This window comes from Peromyscus leucopus, chromosome 2, assembly GCF_004664715.2.
Source record: "Peromyscus leucopus breed LL Stock chromosome 2, UCI_PerLeu_2.1, whole genome shotgun sequence".
Taxonomy (NCBI): domain Eukaryota; kingdom Metazoa; phylum Chordata; class Mammalia; order Rodentia; family Cricetidae; genus Peromyscus; species Peromyscus leucopus.
In genome coordinates this window covers 57,450,811-57,471,002 of record NC_051064.1, presented here as the reverse complement: position 1 = coordinate 57,471,002, position 20,192 = coordinate 57,450,811, and the positions used below count along the sequence as shown (strand labels likewise).

General features: G+C 46.1%; 1 protein-coding gene across 2 annotated transcripts; it reads left to right on the top strand.

The window, feature by feature from the left end:
- The first annotated feature begins 313 nt into the window (after nucleotides 1-313).
- Nucleotides 314-19,200, top strand: Hemgn (hemogen). 2 transcript variants are annotated; one of them, XM_037202590.1, is made up of 5 exons: nucleotides 314-464; nucleotides 10,303-10,434; nucleotides 13,448-13,541; nucleotides 16,094-17,361; nucleotides 18,529-19,200. In XM_037202590.1, the coding sequence occupies exons 2-5, from the start codon at nucleotides 10,356-10,358 to the stop codon at nucleotides 18,636-18,638; spliced, it is 1,551 nt and encodes a 516-aa protein (XP_037058485.1). In that variant the 5' UTR covers nucleotides 314-464; nucleotides 10,303-10,355; the 3' UTR covers nucleotides 18,639-19,200. The 2 variants fall into 2 exon arrangements, with proteins under 2 accessions (XP_037058485.1, XP_028738577.1); XM_028882744.2 differs by having other exon boundaries at nucleotides 315-464; nucleotides 16,094-17,427.
- The last annotated feature ends 992 nt before the right edge of the window (nucleotides 19,201-20,192 follow it).

Sequence of the window (20,192 nt, the reverse complement as noted above, 5' to 3'; positions counted from 1 at the left end):
ATATATGGAAAATAAAAATATGTACTAACAAGTAAGATCATGGTCCTGAAAAGAGATTAATTATTGTACATAGGAAAAGGCAGTGAAATTGTAGTTTTGAGCCTTAGCTCTGTCTCTTCTGAAATCATAGGATGCTATTTAAACTCTTTAAACTGGTTTCTCACCAGTGAAATGGGAATAATATTAGTTGGCAAACCTAAGTCAGATCATTCAGGTAAGTGTTGGGTATCCATTATGAGTTCACAGAGTGTCTCATCATCTGGCCAGCATCTTCAGCATCATCATCAAAGGCTTTGTGATGGATACACTTACTGCCTGGACGGCTGGGCACAGGAAAGAATACTGGGTAACCAAAGGTACTGGGTGTGCTGGAAAGATCCAAGGAGAAACAGGGAGGCCAAGTGGTGCTGTTTGACTGGAATGGGAGAGAACACCGGGAAGCTGACATTACCCGCTGGACCAAGGTCAGTCTTTCTTCCACAGGCGTGAGGAGACTTTCTAGGATTCTAAACCGGGTGGTGGTGGTTCAGTGCCAGCAACAGGAGAAATCTTGTAGCTATTTGTGCAGGATGGGCTGGGAGAGCGATCGGAAATACAGGAGACTGAAGCTCTCCTGAGGTTTCCCCATACTTTCTAACAAAGCGGTGGGCAAGGTAGAGGTGGATGAGGAGAACCAAGACTGGCAGGAGGACAATGGCAAGAGAGCCTGTGGGGTGAAGAGGTGCCTGCCAGGCGTGGTGGCACCTGCCCTTAGTCCCAGCACTCTGGAGGCAGCAGCCAGCCTGCTCTCCAGAGTGAGTTCCAGGCAAGGCAAGGCTGTGCCTAGTGAGACCCTGCATAAAACAGAAAAGAAAGAGGAGGAAGAAAGAGCCAGGGGAAAGCCGGGCCTGGTGGCACAGCCTGGAGTCCCGTCCTAGCTGTTTTGGAAGCTGAGTCAGGAGGGCTGCAAATTCAAGGCCTCCTTGGCTACGGAGTAAATCCAAGGCCAGTCTGAGCAATGTAGTGAGAGACCTGTCTCAAAATAAAAAATCCCAAAAAACAAACAAAAACCCTTGTCATGAAAAAAAAAAAATGGACCTGGGGTGTAGCTCAGTATAAGGGTGCTTGCTCAGCATGTGCAAAGCCCTGGGTTCAAGCTTAAGCTCCACAAAATGTATATTTCCTGTCCATCCCCCAAACAATATCAAGGTCATCTCTCGTAAGGCTTTTTTTTTTTTTCTTTTTTTTTTTTTGGTTTTTCGAGACAGGGTTTCTCTGTAGCTTTGGAGCCTGTCCTGGAACTCACTTGGTAGCCCAGGCTGGCCTTGAACTCACAGAGATCCGCCTGGCTCTGCCTCCCGAGTGCTGGGATTAAAGGCATGTGCTACCACCGCCCAGCTTTCGTAAGGCTTTTTGACTGTTTCCCTTTATCATGTTTAAACATCCTTCCTCTGGGTTCCCTTGCTAGTCCTTTTTTCTTCCTTTCCCTTCCCTTCCCTTCCCTTCCCTTTCCCTTTGCCTTCCTTCCTTCCTTCCTTCCTTCCTTCCTTCCTTCCTTCGTTCCTTCCTTCCTTTCTCCTTTGGGGAGAAGGAATCTCATGTAGCCAAGGATGACCTCGAACTTCTGGTCCTCCTGGTTCTGGGATTGTAACCACACGACTTCATGCAATGCTGGAGAGCAAACTCAGGACGTCAGCCAGGCTAGGCGAAGCACGCTATCTGCTGAGCTGAGCCTATCCCATCCCCCCCCCCCCCCCCCCCAGCCAAGTGATCGTCAGGGAATGCTTGACAATGGGATCTTCGTACCCATTTATGTCGGTACTACTGCATAGCTGTTATAGCTGAGAGCAGATGGCTGACTCAGCTTCTCAGATGAGAGTATAAAGTCAAGGACAGGGACTCATCCTCAGTCGACCCCACCCACATCTAGGGGAGTGAAAGAGCAGCCTGTGAGGAGGAAGAGGAAAGAGTGGAGACGAACACCTTAGAGAAACCTCGATCTAGCCGAGTGAGAGTCGAGGAAGAAGGCAGTGCTCCGAGCGAGCTAGCTGCAGAGAAGCTGGAGAAGAGAAGCTGATCAGGGACCACTCGGATCACCGCTAGGAACACTGACGTCTTAGGTGGAAGGAAAAGCTGGAGTCGGGTGCCTGGGACGGAAGTGCGGGTGGGAGGTCTTGCTGTTCAGGCGTGTCGCAGGGCTGGGGACTAAACTCAGCCCCTTGCTCGGCATGTGCTCTGCCTCTCAGCGACACTTCTCACTCCACTAAGCGGTGTGGGAGGAGGAGGATCTGAGATTCCGTAGTTCGGGGACAAATAGACAGAGGTCAGAGTGTGGCTTAAGGTGGAAGCACACTTGTCTTTCCCCAGGTGAGCAGCCGCTCCCTAAGGTCCACTCACCAATGCTTAGCTGAGTTACTGTTAAATGCTGTCGTATTTGTGCACACACCCATTAGAATACATGCACACGTACAATATAGTGTCAAATTTAATATTGAAAGTGTATGTGTGCACTTTTAAGGTAATGGCTAGAGGAAGGCAGGCTTTAGCCATTCTACAGCGGGAGGACACGTTATCTGTGTGTGCAGGGAAAGCCCTCCTTATCACATGACCACAGACTGAGAGGGAAAGAAGAGCCAACCAAGCTCCTTCCATTCTCCGAGGAATGACCAGAAGCTTCAGAAAGTATTTTGTCAAGAAGGAGTGCAGCCGGGTGGCGGTGGCACACGCCTTTGACCCAGCACTCAGGGGGCAGAGGCAGGTGGATTTCTGTGAGTTAGAGGCCAGCCTGGTCTACTTAGTGAGTTCCAGGACAGCCAAGGCTATGCAGTGAGGCTCCTCCTTTGACTCTTCTACCCAGTGTGTTTTGGGGACAGGCCCAGGTGCCTCACTGGGGCACTTCCGACATGCAATGACTGCTGCAGACGTGTGGGCCTCACATCTGCACAGAGCTCGTCTCCTAGAGAGCTCTCCTCTCTCCTTAGTCCTGATAGAATTTGCCTTGCTTTTCTGTTTCACGGGGAATGAAACCGAGGAGTGGAAAGGGTTAAGCGCCTTCCCAGCACCAGGCTAGCTGAGGAGGAGATCAGGCTCCCTTGCCCTTGTTTTAAGGCCTCTAAAATTCTATCAGTCAGTGATGCAGGCCTGTGGTTCTAGAAGCCTGGGGAGCCGCGGCAGGAGGATTGAGAGTTTACGTCTAGGGCTGGTGAGGTAGTTCAGTGGGTAGAACACTTGCTGCCAAGCCTGACTCTCAGTGCAGTCTCCGGAATCCATGTGGTGTAAGGTGTACCAGGGCGCACATGGCACACGTACACAGACACACACACACACACACACACACACAGACACACACACACACACACACACACACACACTCAAATAAATAAATGAGTTCTTTTTTTTTTGTTTTTTGTTTTTTTTCGAGACAGGGTTTCTCTGTGTTGTTTTGGAGCCTGTCCTGGATCTCACTTGGTAGCCCAGGCTGTCCTGGATCTCGCTCTGTAGCCCAGGCTGGCCTCGAACTCACAGAGATCCCACCTGGCTCTGCCTCCAGAGTGCTGGGATCAAAAGTGTGCGCCACCACTGCCTGGCGATGTTCTCTTTTTCTAATCAGTTTTGTTACTGAGTAAATTATATCTGCTCCATGGCTGAGCTGCTTCCCTGTGCTCTCTCGTCTCCGTGAAGACCTCCAGCCAGGGGGTCTTAGCTGTATGCCTCCTTCCCTCCCACATTTCCAGACTGTCTGGGCCTCTGCAAGGCACAGCCAAGACCTCTCTCCTTAGCTGGGCCTGCTCCAGGTGGCCACACAGGAGAGCCATCCCCTCTACTGGTACCGGCTTCATACAGTTTAAGAAGGGCCAGAGCTGGAGGCTCGAATTGTCAGTCCAGTTCTGTGACCTTAGTTACACCAGTGTCCTGATGGGGTTTCTTGATTTGGGAATGGAGGACGGAAAGAGCTGTGTTGTAAGGATGCTGCAAGGACCCCGTGAAATGCCAAATGAGGCCCTGTGTTAGGTTAATTGTCTGTTTCCGCCACCTTCATGATGTTCAAAGGAAGAGACCTGGGTTTTCATTTTACCCTGGGCCCCAGCAAATTATGTATCTGGTCTAACCTGTATGTCCGCAGCCAAATCTATATTTAACCTCCTTGGGTGCCATAGTCTGTAATTAACAATTCAGTTGAATTGTTAGGAAAGAAATTGTTAGGGCCTTCCTTTACTTCACACCAGCAAAATCTGACGAATTTTAAGGGAGACATCAGTCTTCCCCAACTAAAGAACCTTGCACCTGGCTTCCTGCACATCCGGCTTTTCCAGTTCTCTGGCCCTTGGCTGTTCCCGCTGGCTGTGCTCTCCCTCTGGGGCAGCACATTCATATTATACTGCTCTTCTTCCCCACATCTTCCCCTCCCGGCAATGACAACTCCACCCTCCCAGCTGTTCAGACCCAAACCCTTGTCTTTGACTTTTCAGCCCACATCCCATTTGTAAATTAACTCGGCCACCGTGTTACTTTCTGACCGCCGCTTCTCCACCACCGTTGAAGTTCGAGCTTCCTCATCTCTCACGTGGATCACGGAAATGCTCTTCTGACTGCTTCCCCTGCTCCACCTTCTTCCCAGCCCACACAGGAACCAGAACCGTCTTTTAGAGTCAGGAGTCAAGTTGTATTAGGCCTCTGCTCAGACCATCCATGGCTGCCCATCCCAGTAATTCGCCTCTGAGCCTTCTTATCCCACTCTCTCTCCTCAGGCCCTCTTCCTGGGAGGCCTCTACGCTGTCAGCACCCTGGTTCTTCTTCTTCTTCCTCCTCAAGTCAAGCCTCATGCTCCCACATTACTTAAAGACAGCAGTCTTCAGTAGCCACCTCTGTGACTGTCCCTTCATTCTTTTTTTTAACTTTCTTTTTATTTATTCATTGTCTTTCGTATCATGCCTCCTGATCCCACCCATCACCCTCTCTCCCAGAATAAAACAAAATAAAATTTAAGAGAAAAAAGGAAAAAAGAAAGGGAGGAAGGGAAACCTCATCATGGAAGCTGCAGTGTGACACAGTGAGCCACACAGAAAACCCCTGTATCCATACATTTGTGCATGCAGGCGTTCATCACAAGAGTCACTGGTCTGGTTCAAGACCCCTGGTCTAGATCTGCTACATCATCACTGCTGGGCCCCCATTCCTTTATTATTATTATTATTATTGTTATTATTATTATTATTATTATTATTATTATTATTACTATTATTATTTGGGTTTTTTTTTTTTTTTTTTTTTTTTTTTTGAGACAGGGTTTCTCTGTGTGGTTTTGGTGCTTGTCCTGGATCTCGCTCTATAGACCAGGCTGGCCTCGAACTCACAGAGATCTGCCTGGCTCTGCCTCCTGAGTGCTGGACTTAAAGGCATGTGCCACCACTGTCCAACCCCATTTCTTTATTCTTATCCCTGCATTCCTGGCTATTTGTGTCATTGGATACACTGATATTACTTGCTTTCTGTTCCTCTTCTAAAAACTGTAAACTATGCTGGGCAGTGGTGGCACACACCTTTAATCCTAGCACTCAGGAGGCAGAGGCAGGCAGATCTCAGAGTTATAGGCTAGCCTAGTCTACAGAGAGTGTGCCAGGACAGCCAAGACTACACAGAGAAACCCTGTCTCAAAAAACCAAATATAAACAAACAAAAACAAAGAAACAAAACAAAACAAGACAAAAACTGAAAACTAGATAATGTCAGGAACTTTCTTTTTTAATTTTAAACAGGTCTTACTAGTGGCTCAGGGTGGCCTTACACTTCCCAGCCTCCTTTAGCTTCCTGTGAGCTGGGTATCGGGTGAATGACAGTAGAAAGAATTCTAGAATAGCTCATAGCATTGTTGTAAGGAAATCACAGCAGCCAAGCTGTCCCTCATTCCAGGAAGCTGTCCCCACACACAGCAGTGTGGGCGCTTACAGAGATGACTGGAACCAAGCCTCCTTCAAGACGGGGCCAGTTGACTCAAGACTGGTACTTTCCTATTCTGCCAAGAGTTTGTAGCCTAGAGGGAGGTTATGTACATAGCCCATATCTCTAGACTAATGCAGTTTTTGTTAAAAAGGTCTGGCCTTAGGGGGATCAGGATCTGTCCCTGGTCTATGGGCAGGCTTCTGCGAATCCGGTGCCTATGGTGTGATGCCTTGCACAGCCTTGGTGCAGTGGGAAGGGGCTTGGACCTGCCTAGGCTCAGTGTGCTGGGCTCTGCTGACTCCCCATGGGAGACCTTGATTTGGAGGATGTAGGGATGGGGGTGGCTTGGGAAAGAGGACTGGGGGGGGGGAGGAGGGAGGAGGGGGGATCTGTGGATAGTATGTGGAATGAGTAGAAAATTTCTTTTTTCTCTCTCTTTTTTTTTAAAGATTTATTTATTTATTATGTACACAGAAGAGGAAGCCAGATCTCATTACAGATGGTTGTGAGCCACCATGTGGGTGTTGGGAATTGAACTCAGGACCCCTGGAAGAGCAGTCGGTGCTCTTAACCTCTGAGCCATCTCTCCAGCCCTGAAAATTTCTTAATAAAGAAAAATGAAAAAAAAAAAAAAAAAGATCCGGCCTTATAAGTAGAATGCTTAGCCTCTCACATTCTGGGAATAAAGCTAGTCTTTTCTAGAGATGGAGGGGCCATAAGTTAGGCTTGCAAAATAACAGTGTGGTTATTTCTGTCCCAATTTCCCGCTCTTGACTGCTTATCACACCAGAGACACCTTGCCTGGCTTCCAATCTAGGTCCCTCCAAAGTGTCTCCACTCGTCTTCCCCGCCCAGCATCACCTCAGGTTGTTAACTTGAGACCCCACCCTCTGGAGGTTTCTTCTCACCATTCTAGATACAAGGAAAGTGGGGCAGAGGCAGAGAATGGTCTTGGGGAGTCATCATGGGGCACAAAGGATCTAAGTTCTATTTCCGTCCAATAAAGATGTGTGCCCTTAACAACAACAACAACAACAACAACAAAAGGTGTGTCCTTGGGCTGGCAATATGGCTCAGCTGGTAGAGTACTTCCATTCATGAAGTCCTAGGTTCCATTTCAGCACCAAAAGAGCCTGGTGGTGCTCACCTGTAATTCCAGTCCTCTGGCACTTGGGAGATGGAGGCAGAAGGATCAGATGTTCAAAACTCATCCTGGGATACGTTAAACTCTGACTTTAAAACCAAAAGCATGTCCTCTGTCCCTTCTGAGTACTCAGAGCTCAGGGACTCTAACGCCCACTTCTGTAGCCTGGCGATTTTGCTCAGAAGGTAGCACAGAGTGGACATCCTGTCTAGTCTGCTACATTCCTGAACAGGTGTCAAGAGCTCTGGGGAAAATCTGATTTAGAAGTACCTCTGCCATCCTCTGAAGGTGTTCTCAGAAGGATTCTATAACACTGTTATATTGAACTATCACCCAAATATCAAGAATTAAGGGCTGGAGGATGGCACAGTGGTTAAGAGCACTTGTCAGTCCCCCAGGGGACCCGGGTTCAATTCCCAGCACCCACATGATGGCTCACAACCACCTGTAACTCCAGTTCACAGGGAACTATCCTCTGTGGGGAGTAAGCACACATGTCATACACATGCATGCAGGCAATTAATACACATCAAATTAATAAACAAATAAAAAAACAAAACAGACAAAACTCCCCAAACTAGAAAGTCAGCAACTCAGCTCTCAGCTCTTCTCTCTCTCTCTCTCTCTCTCTCTCTCTCTCTCTCTCTCTCTCTCCCCTCCCTTCTCCTTACTCCCTCTCCCTCTTCCTCCTCCATCTCTTCTCTCTGCCTCCTTCTTTCAGAAAAAAAAAAAAAAAGAATTAAAACATTCTAGTGCCAGACATGGTGGCACATGACTTTAACCCAGCACTCAGGAGGCAGAGGCAGGCGGATCTCTGTGAGTTCGAGGCCAGCCTGGCCTACATACTGAGTTCCAGGACAACCAGGGCTGTGTAGAGACATCATGTCTAAAACAAAACAAAATAAACAAAAACCTTACAACATTCAAAATTCTGGTCTAGATAATAAAACATAATTTTCAAAATTATATTGAGACCTTTAACCCTATACATAAAAAATTCAAAAAATTTAAAAGGTAAATTAGAGAAAAAACCTGTTACTATTCTCTATGAGGCTCCTCCGACTAGCTCTCCCCTCCCATTCCCCCCCCCCCCCCCCCCCCCGCCAGAGTTACCTGAACTTTTAGTGGCTTACATAAGAGAAAGGTCAGGGGACTAAGAAACAGAATGAAGCCTAAGTCTTGCTCGCTCAGTACAAAGATACAATTTAGTGTCAGGAACTTGGGTGTTTGCTATATCATTCTCAATGCTCTTCAGTATATTTAAAAACTTATTACTCAGCTAGCATGGTGACACACATATGCAATCATAGCACCCAGAAGCTGAGGCAGGAGGTTTGTGAGTTGAGGTCTGCTTGGACTGTTGTCTCAAAGCAAACAAGAAAAAAGAAAGTAACTAGAATTTGGCAGATCAAGTTATAATTTAAATTCACTAAGAAACTCATGTGTACCACCACATTCTCTGATTACCACCTTTATATGTATTTTAGAGACAGTATATATACATATATATGTACATGTATACATAAAGAGAGAGAAGGTAGTAGGAGAGTCAGAGAGAGAGGAAGAAGTTCTTGTGTAGCCCAGGCTGACTCCTAACTCCTTATGTAGCTGATGACCTTAAACTTCCTCTTTTTTTAAACAATTTCTTCTTTTTTTTAACTTTTTTTAGATTTATTTATTATGTATACAGCATATATGACTGCAGGCCAGAAGAGGGCACCAGATCTCATTACACATGGTTGCTGGGAATTGAACTCAGGACCTTAGGAAGAGCAGGCAGTGCTCTTAACCCCTGAGCCATCTCTCCAGCCCCTCCTCCTCCTCCTCTTCTTCTTCTTTTTGGTTTTTCGAGACAGGGTTTCTCTGTGTTATTTTGGAGCCTGTTCTGGATCTTGCTCTGTAGACCAGGCTGGCCTTGAACTCACAGAGATCTGCCTGGGTCTGCTTCCTGAGTGCTGGGATTAAAGGTGCAAGCCACTGTGGCCTGGCTCAACCTTGAATTTCTGATCCTTCTGCCACCCAAGTTCCAGGATGACAGTGTGTGCCACTATGCTGGGCCCACACTTTCATTAACATTTATCGAGGTTCAGCATGTTAGATACCAAAAGTGCCACTGGTCAGTGTGCGAGGCATAGGGAGATGTCTTACGTAGCTGGGGGATTTTTACCATCCCTGCAGACCCACCCAGCCAGTGCTATGGTCTCGGCGGTCCGAGTCTGTATCATCTCAACTCTAACTTGAACTAGGGTGGCTCAGGAGTCCAAACCTTTTCCCTCTCAGTCTGGCTCCAGAACACACTGGGCCCTGGGTCTCCTGACCTCGGCCTCTTTGTTCCCTCCCTGGCTGAGCCACGGTCTCCTGTGCCCCTCTCCTTCATCAATCTGGTGATCCATTGGAGAGAGAACAGTGCCTTTGGTTTCAGCTTCATTTCTTAATGCTGTGTCTTTTCACTCAGAGAGGTTTTCCAGCTTCCCCTGGGTGAATTGACAGCGGGCTTCACTGGTCATTCTGCGCAGGTGCGCACAAGTGTAAAGATGAGCTTTGGATGCCTAGTTAGGGCTTTGTGTCTGTTTACTGTCTATTCTAGGCACAACACTGCAAGGCTTGCTAGTCGTTTGCAGTAGGTTACGGTGAAAAGAGCCACACCCAGGAAGATTAATCAATAGCTAACTCCATAATCTTCACTGTCATAAGAAATGTAAGAAATAAGCGAGAGAGTGACTGTTGACTCACTCTGCAAAGAGAGGCACAGGAAAGAGCTGTGGATTGCTCTGGGCCACTGAGTTGGTCAGAACCTAGATCCAGGGTTCTTTCTGTACTTGGCCATCTCCATTCATTAAACACACACACACACACACACACACACACACACACACACACACACGCCAGAAAAAAAACCCCACAAAAAACCATCCCTCTGGCCACAGCCTGGAGTGCACAGGCCCCAGTCATTTGGTGCCTTAAAAGGAATCCAGGCACACGCTGGCACAAGGAGCCACATGCTGGGCGGGAGGCTGCACATGCCAGACTGTGCCAGAGGGGTGCCCTATATAAATATCGGGCTTGCAGGATGACAGGGCCGGCACCAGCCATTTCCCCTTTCACACCTGTGCAGTGTGATAAAGAAAGTGGAATTTGCCCACAGTTGTGGTCCAAACAGATAAAACTTTTAGGCGGGAAGTGACAAGCAAACTTGTGTGTGTGTGTTTTTAAGTGTTAGTTTTGACATTTAAAAAAAGCTTTTAGGGTGCTTGTGAAGTCAGAGAGAATACCAAGAAGGCGCTGTGGCAGAATGGACGTGGGAAAGGATGGATCTCCTCTGAAGTTCCTCCAGACACCTGAACCTCATCCACGGAGAGCCCATGCTCCAGGTAATGACAGACCTTCGGAGGTGGTGGCTGCGGGGGACACATCATTTTCCTCTTTTATTGACTGGGTATGGGTCGGATAGAAAGCAGCAGTGGGGTACGTCCAGGGGAAGATGGACTGTGACCCGAAGAGCTGCATTTTGGTGGTAAGAACCCAGGGGCCGTAAACAAACTGTTAGTGAGAAAGTCTCTTCAATGAAAGATAGCGAAAATACCCAGGACACTCCTGTTCTGTGGCAAAGCAAGCCAGCAGGACATCTGGAAGGATGTGGTAACGGAGCTCCACCAGGGCCTGATCTGTCTGATGCTCACTCTTTTGGCTTCTAATTTATCTTAAGGTCTGTTCTAGAGCAGCATTTCTCAAAATATTTTGTGGAACCCTGGGCTCTGAGATACCCTAGGTTATAGTGTGAAAACTGTTAGCTTCTGATGAATCTATATATCTTTCCTTGAAATAAAAAAATATTAAATACATGTGATTACAAAGGTCATCATTGTATTAAGATAGTTACCAAGATTGCTAAAATTGTGACACAGCAATGTATGTGTTATTTATAGATGCATTAAGTCATGCGATACAGTATAAACATAGTATCAAATCCAACAGACCCATATCCACAAGTGATCATTGAAGCTACGTGCAAGAATTATAATGTCATATAGGAAAGAATTCTGTAATTTATTTGAGTGATAAAGTGCCACACTGCTAAGACCACTGTGGCTTTTACTTACAATCACACTTTGAAAGAAAATGTAAATTTACTTAGAAGTTGGTAAAAATATGACTTTTCCTCATCAAGAATCCCTGGACAGGGAACAAAGCTCCCTGGGAATAATGCTTGCCCAGCATGTGTGAGGCCCTAGGTTCAATTCCCAGCACTACCAGAAAGAAAGAAAGAAAGAAAGAAAGAAAGAAAGAAAGAAAGAAAGAAAGAAAGAAAGAAAGAAAGAAAGAAAGAAAGAAAGAAAGAAAGAAAGAAAGAAGAAAGAGAAAGAAAGAAAGAAAGAAAGAAAGAAAGAAAGAAAGAGAAAGAAAAAGAGAAAGAAAGAAAGGAGGAAGGAAGGAAAGAATGAACTAAAGAAAGAAAGAAGAAAAACTCTTGTCCTAAGAACAAGAAGTGCCCTGGTCCAAGGGCATTTCCTTTCTCGGAGTTCCCGTGTAGACTGGACACCCCCACAGGCTGAGAGGGGCAGTCTCAAAGACCTACTAGTTTTTCTCAAATTTAGGTGGTCATAGACTTCTTAAAATTTTTTTCTTGCAAACTTTGTGTGTGTGATGCATATTTGCATGTATGTGGACCTGTGTGTGTGTGTGTGTGTGTGTGTGTGTGTGTGTGTGTGTGTGTGTGTGTGTGTAGGCCAGAGGTTGACATCAAGTGTCTTTTTCTTTCATCCTTCTCTACCTTGTTTATTGAGTTGGAGTGTCCAACGTGGACCCAGAGCTTGCCAGTTTTAGTCTACCTAGCCAGTTTGCTTTGGGAGTCCCTGTCCCAGGCCCCACAAACTAGAATTGCATGGCGACCACCAGCCCCACTTAACCCACACATGGGCACTGGAGATATGCACTGTGGTCCTTCCACTTCTGTGGCAGTACTTACCTGCTGAGCCACCAGCCCAGCCCAGAACTTGCTTTTCACAGGACCCATAGTATCCCAAATAATTTTAAGAAACACATTCCTAAGAGCAAAATCTAATAACAAAAGCATAAGTTGAGCAGGGTGTGGTGGAGCACTCTGGAGGCTTAGGCTAGGGAATTCAAGGCCAACCATGGATGTACCAGCTCCCTCTAGACAGGATAGGTACCCTATCTACCACTCCTCCCTCCAAAAGGAAAAAAAAAAACAGTTATATGAGTGAGCATGCTTATTTCAGTTTTATTATTACTATTTATTGTTTTTTTTTTTCTTTTTTTGAGACAGGGTTTCTCTGTATAGCCCTGTCTTGTCTGGAACTCAGAGATCTGCCTGCCTCTGTCTCCTGAGATCACAGAAGTAGTGGGCCACCATCGCCTAGCTATCAGTTGGATATTAGTACAGTTTGATACATAAGGAAAAAATCAGTAGTGACGTGCTACGTGTTTCCCAGGAGTGGAGTGACTGGCTAGGGAACATATCAGCTAGGTTCAGTACCATGTCACTGGAAAATTATAGTGTTGAAGGCTGTGTCAAGGAACTATTTTTTATCTAAGTTAGGTTAATAAAAGATAGAATCATGGTGTGCTATCTTAACTATTTTGTATAATATATGGCCTGGATGGAAATAGGGAATACAATGAAAACAGGTTACTATGACAAAGATGACCGAACATGATCTATTTTTTTTTATTACTTGTACAAATATAAATTTATTTTGAATAAGTCAGTAGGTCAACAGCACTCTTACAAACAGTATCATCTGTGTAGGTCTTGAAGCTTTTCACACTCAAATGCTCACTAAAGGTCTGCTAGCTACACTGGGTGTATTACCACATGCCTCTAATCCCAGCACTCCAGGAGCAGAGACAGGTGGATCTCTTTGAGTCTGAGGCCAGCCTGGCTCTACACAGCAAGTGCCAGGCCAGGGCTACAGTGTAAGACCATGTCTCAAGAAAAAAAAAATCTCCTTCACATTTTCTGAAGGTGGAAGAATAAGGAGGAGATGGTCCTTGGCCTCAAAAAACAAGGGCAAAACTCAAGAGAGGAAGTCTAAAGTTCTGTAGGGACTGGAAAAATGGCTCAGCAGTTAAGAGCACTTGCTGATCTTCACAGGACCTGGGTTCAATTCCCTGCATCCACATAGTGGTTCTTAACTGTCTCTAACTCCAGGTCCAAGGTATCCAATGCCCTCTTTTGGCCCCCTTGGGCACCAGGCATACATGTGCTGCACAGACATCCATGCAGACAAAACACTATTCACATGAAATAACAAGATTTATAAGTAATAACTAGATAAATAAAACTTCTGTGGTGGGATACTTGCTGAGGCACCCCCCAGGTCACTGTCACGCTCCCCAGTAACTTTCCTTTTCACCTGGCAGATGTCGTTGGAACCTGGAGTTTGAGAAACAGAGAACAACTCAGGAAGAGAAAAGCTGAAGCGCAGGAGAAGCAGACGTCACAATGGAACTTTGGGTAGGTTCTTTACCCGGGAGAGGGATGGGTGTGGATGATACATGCCATGCCATGCCCTTGCCCACACCACCTTCCCAAGTATCCTCTAAGTCAGGTGGTGTTGTGCCCCGCATGCTTAAATTTTTATTTTTGTTTGTTTTTAAAGTAGTCTCCAATGGGTTAACTCTCTTGCCTAATGTCTCAGTGGTAGTCATGACAACAGAACTTTCTCCTGCTTGCTTTCTCTGTTGTTTCTACCATCCCCTGAGGCAGGTTCCAGCCACTGAAGCTGGACCATGCAGGGTAGCTCCTGCTACCCTTTATTGGTTTTGTTGGTGTTAAAAAAGGTGCCTAAGGCCTGACTTGGTAGTGCAGATGAGTAATCTCAGCACTCGATAGAGTGGCGGTTAGAAGTTATGAGTTCTAGGCCTCACAGGGCTTAGTGAGAACACATGTTAACACACAAAAACCAGTGGCCGGAGGTGCAGCTCAGCAGTCAGGAGCATCGCTCCCAGAACCCCTGTGGTATAGATGTACATGCGGGCAAAGCATCCATGCACGTTAAAATCAGAGGGCAGGTGGGCAAGCCCCAGCTGATGAGCAAAGATGACCGCCCTAACGCCCCCAACTTCCTAGTCCTTGACCGTGGACAGTTTGTGGAACATCCCAGCACACCTCAGTTTCGTCCTCTGCACAATGGAGATAACGGCATCTACCGCGTAGCCTGAAGTAACAGAAGTAAACCCCGACAGTGCCAGAGGCTCAGGAAAGACTAGAGAAGGCTCTTACAGTCACACCACAGTTCTACTTCATACTGTGTTTGTGAGTCACTCACCTAAGTTGTATGTAACTCTTAAAGCCACCACACAAAACGAGAAGGTATTATTTGTCTCATCTTACCTATAAGGTAGCCAAGAAATGGAGAGGTTGAATGTTGAATGACTTGCCCTAGTTATGAGGGAGCATGGACTAAACTTTAGGCCACTCGGGTATTTTTAAAATAAATTTTAAATTATTATTTTACATTTTATTTTATCCGAATGAGTGTTTTGTTTGCATGTATAGACATACTCTTAGCCACTGAACCATCTCTCTGGCCTTGAAGATGATGATGATGATGATGATTATTTATTAGAGAGAGAGAGAATCAGAGTACAACTTTCAGTAGTTGGTTCTTTATGTCCAACATGAGGGTCCCAGTGATGAATCAGGCTTGGTGGCAAGTTCCTTTACCGACTGAGCCATCTCACTGGCTTTGTTTTGTATTTTAAAGATTTATTATTATTTTAAAAATTACGTGTGTGTGTGTGTGTGTGTGTGTGTGTGTGTGTGTGTGTGTGTGTGCACATGAGTGCAGGTGCACCCAGAGACCAGAGGTACATGAGATCCCCCTGGAGCTGGCATTATAGGCAGTTGTAAGTTGCCCCATGTGGATGTTGGGAACCAAATTTGAGTACTTGGAAAAAGTAGCAGGTACTTTTTAGCTGTTAAGCTATCTCTCCAGCCAAACTCTATTTTTTTAAATTTTTTTTAAAGATTTATTTATTTATTATGTATACAGAAGAGGGCGCCAGATCTCATTACAGATGGTTGTGAGCCACCATGTGGGTGCTGGGAATTGAACTCAGGACCTCTGGAAGAGCAGTCAGTGCTCTTAACCTCTAAGCCATCTCTCCAGTCCCAAACTCTATTTTTAAAGTTATATTTTAAGTTATATTTGATTTATTTAGTACGCGAGTGTGTGGGTGCATGCACGCAGGTAGAAGTCAGAGGACAACGTGTGGGGGTCAGTCCTCTCCTCCCACTGTATGGATCCTGGGGGGAATTCAGGTCACCAGGCTTGGCAGTAAGTGCTGAGCCACCGCCTCGTCCTAATTAAAATTTTAATTAGCTTGCCAAGCAGTGAGTTTCCACAGGCTTTTTCATACAGTCTTAGGTTGGGTTAACACACCCCTCCTTCTTATTAATGTATGTGTATGTGCAGGTACATGAGTGTGTGTGTGTGTGTGTGTGTGTGTGTGTGTGTGTGTGTGTAAGAATGAGCTAGCCAGAAGATAACCAAAAGTGTCATCTTCAGGAACACCATCCACCTCCTTTGAGACAGGGTCTCTCACTGACCTGGAGTTTATCAATTGGGTTCAATTAGCTGGTCAGGAAAGTCCAGGGACCTCTGCCTCTCCAGTTCTGAGATCGCAAACTCACGGCACCACAAACTCTATATTTTCACCTGGGTGCTGAAGATAGAACTCGGTTAAGCCCTTTACCCTGGGAACTACTATCTCCCCAAACGTGCTCTCTCTCTCTTCCCCTCCCCCCATTACACAACGCACATGCATGCATACACCACACACACACACACACACACACACACACACACACACACACACCACTTTAACTTTAAAACCATAAAGTCCTACAGGAACACTTACTTTCTTAGCAGTTGAGCACCTAGGTCTGGGGAGAGTAAGGGCTTAAGATCATGTAACAGGGCCACAAGGACAGGGGTGGATCTTGGAAGCGTTCATTTGGACCCTGCAGCCCTGTGGCTGACATTAATTCTGGTCTCTCTGCAGAGAACAGAAAAAACGCAAGTGTCAAAGAACAGGAAGAGGAAACCCAAGGGGCCCGAAGAGACAGGGGGGCACAGCGGCGAGGGCACAGCCTCAGTCACCACCTCAGTCACCGACAGAGAAGCAAAGGATGCAGAAAGCATTGGACCCCGCTGAGGAAGAAACCCGGCACCCTGTCAACCCTGTGACTGAAGCCCTCCCATTGGTGGCTTGCCCCCCCAAAGCTGGGCTGGCAGAACACTGTTCTGAAGCACACCAACAAAGCATTCAGTGCCAGGATCTAGCACCACAGAACCATTCTCAAGCACACAGACACAGGGCCAAACCTGAAGACCTCTCTCCTAACACGTGCTCAGAAAGAGCTGTACTTCAGTACTCTTCTGCAATGTGCCCAGACACGGATGAACCTGAGGCGCTTTCTCCTGAAATGTGCCAGGAAACAGCTGTGCTTGCCCAAAACCCTTCTTCCAAAGCACCCCAAGATATGGCTGGACCTGAGGCGCTCTCTCCTAAAATGTGCCAGGAAACAGCTGTGCTTGCCCAAAACCATTCTTCCAAAGCACCCCAAGATATGGCTGGACCTGAGGCGCTCTCTCCTAAAATGTGCCAGGAAACAGCTGTGCCCCAAAACCTTTCTTCCAAAGCACCCCAAGATACGGCTGGACCCGAGGCTCTCTCTTCTAAAATGTGCCAAATACCAGCTGTGCTTCGAGAGCATACATCGAAAATGTGCCAAGATGTGGCCAGACCTGAAGTCGTCTCCCCTAAAACACGTCAAGAGATGGCTGTTGTTCCCTGGATAACACTTGGAGGTGCTGCTGGCCCAGAAAGATGCTCTCCTGAAGCTCTCCTCCAGTCAGGTGTGCCTGAAGGCTGTCCACTTGATACATGCCCCACATCAGTCACCCCAGAGAAAACTTCCCAAGCAGATCAGGCAATGGCTGTGACGGAAGGCTGCTTCTCTGAAACACGAGAATGCCCTGTGTCTGAAGACATTTCTTCAAAAATACACCAAGAAGCAGTTGAGCCTGAATTCATTTTTCATGAGACCTACAAACCCACTGAGCCTACAGTCTCCTCTCATCAAACAAGCCAAGACTCACCTGGGCCTGAAGACCATTCACCGGAAACATGTCAACCAATGTCTGGGCTGGAGTACTACTCCCCCGAAACCTGCCATGAAATGCCTGGGCCTGAAGACCTCTCCCTCAAGACCTGTGAGAACAGGGATGGGCCTAAAGACCGCCTTCCAGAACACACCCAGGAAGCAGGTGGGGCCCAAGGACAGGACTCTAACGCCCACCAGGACAGTGAGGGCGCTTGTGCTTTCTCTCAAGGTAGGGTATTTGTATAGCAACAACTCCCTCAGAATTTGTGATTTAAAGCTGTCTTTGACAGTACGCAGTTATCTCAATGGGAGCTGTGAATAGCACTGGATCCTTTCAAGTACAATGTCTCTTTCAGGCGACCAACATTCTGTTGGCACATTTCCAAAAATTGTAAATAACTGAAAATTCTATTTACCCATTTTGAGAAATTATAGTAAGAGAAACAAATCTGGAATAGGATTAATTATGTGCAAAAAAAATGCTCTTTTTTGGTTTTTGAGCTAGTACTCACTATGTAACTATGCTGGTTGGTTTTATTGCTTGAAACCAAATGCTGGTCCTCTGGAAGAGTAGCAAGTGCTCTTAAGCACTTGGTCATTTCTCCAGCCCTAAAAAAGATCCACGGGGAGGGATCCTAGGACTGAGGAGGCAGAGGCAGGCAGATCTCTGTGAGTTCCATACAGCTGGGACTACATAATGAGACTCTATCTCCAAAAACAAAACGAGCAAACAAAACCCACCTTGGACTGGAGGAGAGAGGCCTTAGTGGTTAAGAGCATGTACTGTTCTTGCAGAAGACTCAAGTTTGGTTTCCAGCACCCATTTGGTGGCTTACAACTGCCTGTAACTCTAATTCCAGGAGATCTAATGCCCTTTTCTAGCCTCCAAGGGCTCCTGCACACACCTGGTGCACACAAATGAGCGTAGCACACAAATACACATAAAAATAAATCTTTAAAAAAAACAGCACATATTGCTCTCTATAAAAAAGAATCCCACTGGGCGGTGGTGGCACACACCTTTAATCTCAGCACTTGGGAGGCAGAGGCAGGCGGATCTCTTCGAGTTCGAGGCCAGCCTGGTCTACAAAGTGAGTTCCAAGACAGCCAGGACTACACAAGAGAAACCCTGTTCAAAAAACTTAAAAAGAAAATTCCAAGAGTATAGAAACACCATTTCTGTGACATGGCATTTTAATATCTAAGTATCTAACCGAGCTAAAATGTGTGTGCGTGGTCTGTGGCATGGCTTCCCTCTCCCAAGTGAGTAACCGACTGTGCCAATATTGTTTAATGAATCTGTTATCCTGTGTTTTATTTGATTTTACAGAATTGGAGGAAAAAGCCAAAGGAAGTCAAGATCCAGCAACACCATCACGTCCGCAGGGTCCTCAAGAGATCTGTCGAGAAGATGACACCTATAGCTATGTTCTGATTTAACCCTACTCGGATGAAGTTGCAGTCCAAATGAATGGAGCATACACATCTTCTCTTGTATGATTTTACTGAAACATTGTAGCAACTGCTACAATTTGTATTACTATTTTAGCTGGTGTTTTTTTCCATGTAGATCTTATCTGAAAGAGAGAACTAACTTTTAAAGGCTCTAACACATACACAATAGTGGTGTGCCTGTGTGTGTGTGTGTGTGTGTGTGTGTGTGTGTGTGTGTGTGTGTGCGCTGTCTGAGGATGTACATATGTACATGGGGGGAGATAGTAGAGGGAGGGATGAATAAGAGCAGGGGAAGGGGTGAGTAGTTGATTTTTCCCCTCTAAGAAGAAACATATATTTGGTAATTCTGAGAAGATAGCATTTTGATAGGAACACTTAATATTTTGAAAGTATATAGTTTCTTGTGAATTTTGTCAGTTATTGATGTAATATCAGAATTTTATTCAAGCTTTACAAGGCTCTCTGAGCTAATCTGAACAATTCTTACTCTGGAACTTCTTGCAAAATATTTTGGAGTTGATAAATGTCATTTACTTCTGTGTGTGAATCTGGACCTTTTATTTCTATTTTTTTAACTGTATTTGTGAAAAATGTACATGAAATCATTACTATGGGCCAAGCTGTGTTACCAAGACAGCATCTTGCTATGTGCTGGGGTGGGGGTGGGGTGGTAAAAACACCAAAACCATCTTTGTTCACTAGGGGTTAACCGGGTCTCACTGGGAAACAAATCATTCCAAAAGTAAGCAGTGAGCACAGCAGCTTCCTCTCCGAGGAGCCTATGCCCTTGCTCTCGGGGGTGTTTTCCTTCCTATGAGAGGTGCTCTCTCTTAACCCTCATACTTCAAATCTACACTAAATATCATTTATAACCTCCCCCAAAGGCAACAGTGCTGCTGCCATATGCATAGTACACGTAACGGGAGGAGCGCTCATCTATCCTGATGTGGAGACTTGAAGGACGGGAAGGATCTGCACAGGACACCCAAACTAGTTCAAGGTCAAGAGAACTGCACGCTAATTGAGTCAATGTGTCAGGTCCATATTTACATGTTAAGATCTGTCACGAGGCAGCGAATCTATTATTGGAGCGTAGAGAGCCACCGCACCTGGAGTTAGAGGAGGCTGTGAGGCATCCGACATGGGCACCAAGAAGCAACCTGCAAACCTGGGTCCTCTTGGAGAGCAGTGTATTTATTCTTCCTTTTGACAAAGTTTCACTGTGTAGCTCCAAAATGCCCTGGAACCAGCCATATAGACTATGCTGGCTTCAGACTCATAGAGATCTGCTTGCCTCTGCCTGAGTGCTGGGATCTAAAGCATGCACCACTACACGTGGCCACAGAAAGTAGTCTTAACCGCCTGAGCCATGTCTCCAGGCCGGGGTGTAGTCTTGTAGACGTAAATGACCTAATCATTTATTAGATAACCGAGGAGTAAGGCTTTCCAAAGAAGTTGAAGGTTTTGTATTTCAGGAATTCATCTGGTGACAATGGTCACAGTGAACTGAAAATGACAAGAGACCAGAGGCAGGGACAC

Excerpts from the sequence above, each read along its gene's own strand:
- Hemgn (XM_028882744.2), top strand. The coding sequence starts at position 10,356 with ATGGACGTGGGAAAGGATGGATCTCCTCTGAAGTTCCTCCAGACACCT. Across the intron at positions 10,435-13,447 it reads ACGGAGAGCCCATGCTCCAG|ATGTCGTTGGAACCTGGAGT; the intron begins GTAATGACAGAC and ends TTCACCTGGCAG. Across the intron at positions 13,542-16,093 it reads ACGTCACAATGGAACTTTGG|AGAACAGAAAAAACGCAAGT; the intron begins GTAGGTTCTTTA and ends GTCTCTCTGCAG.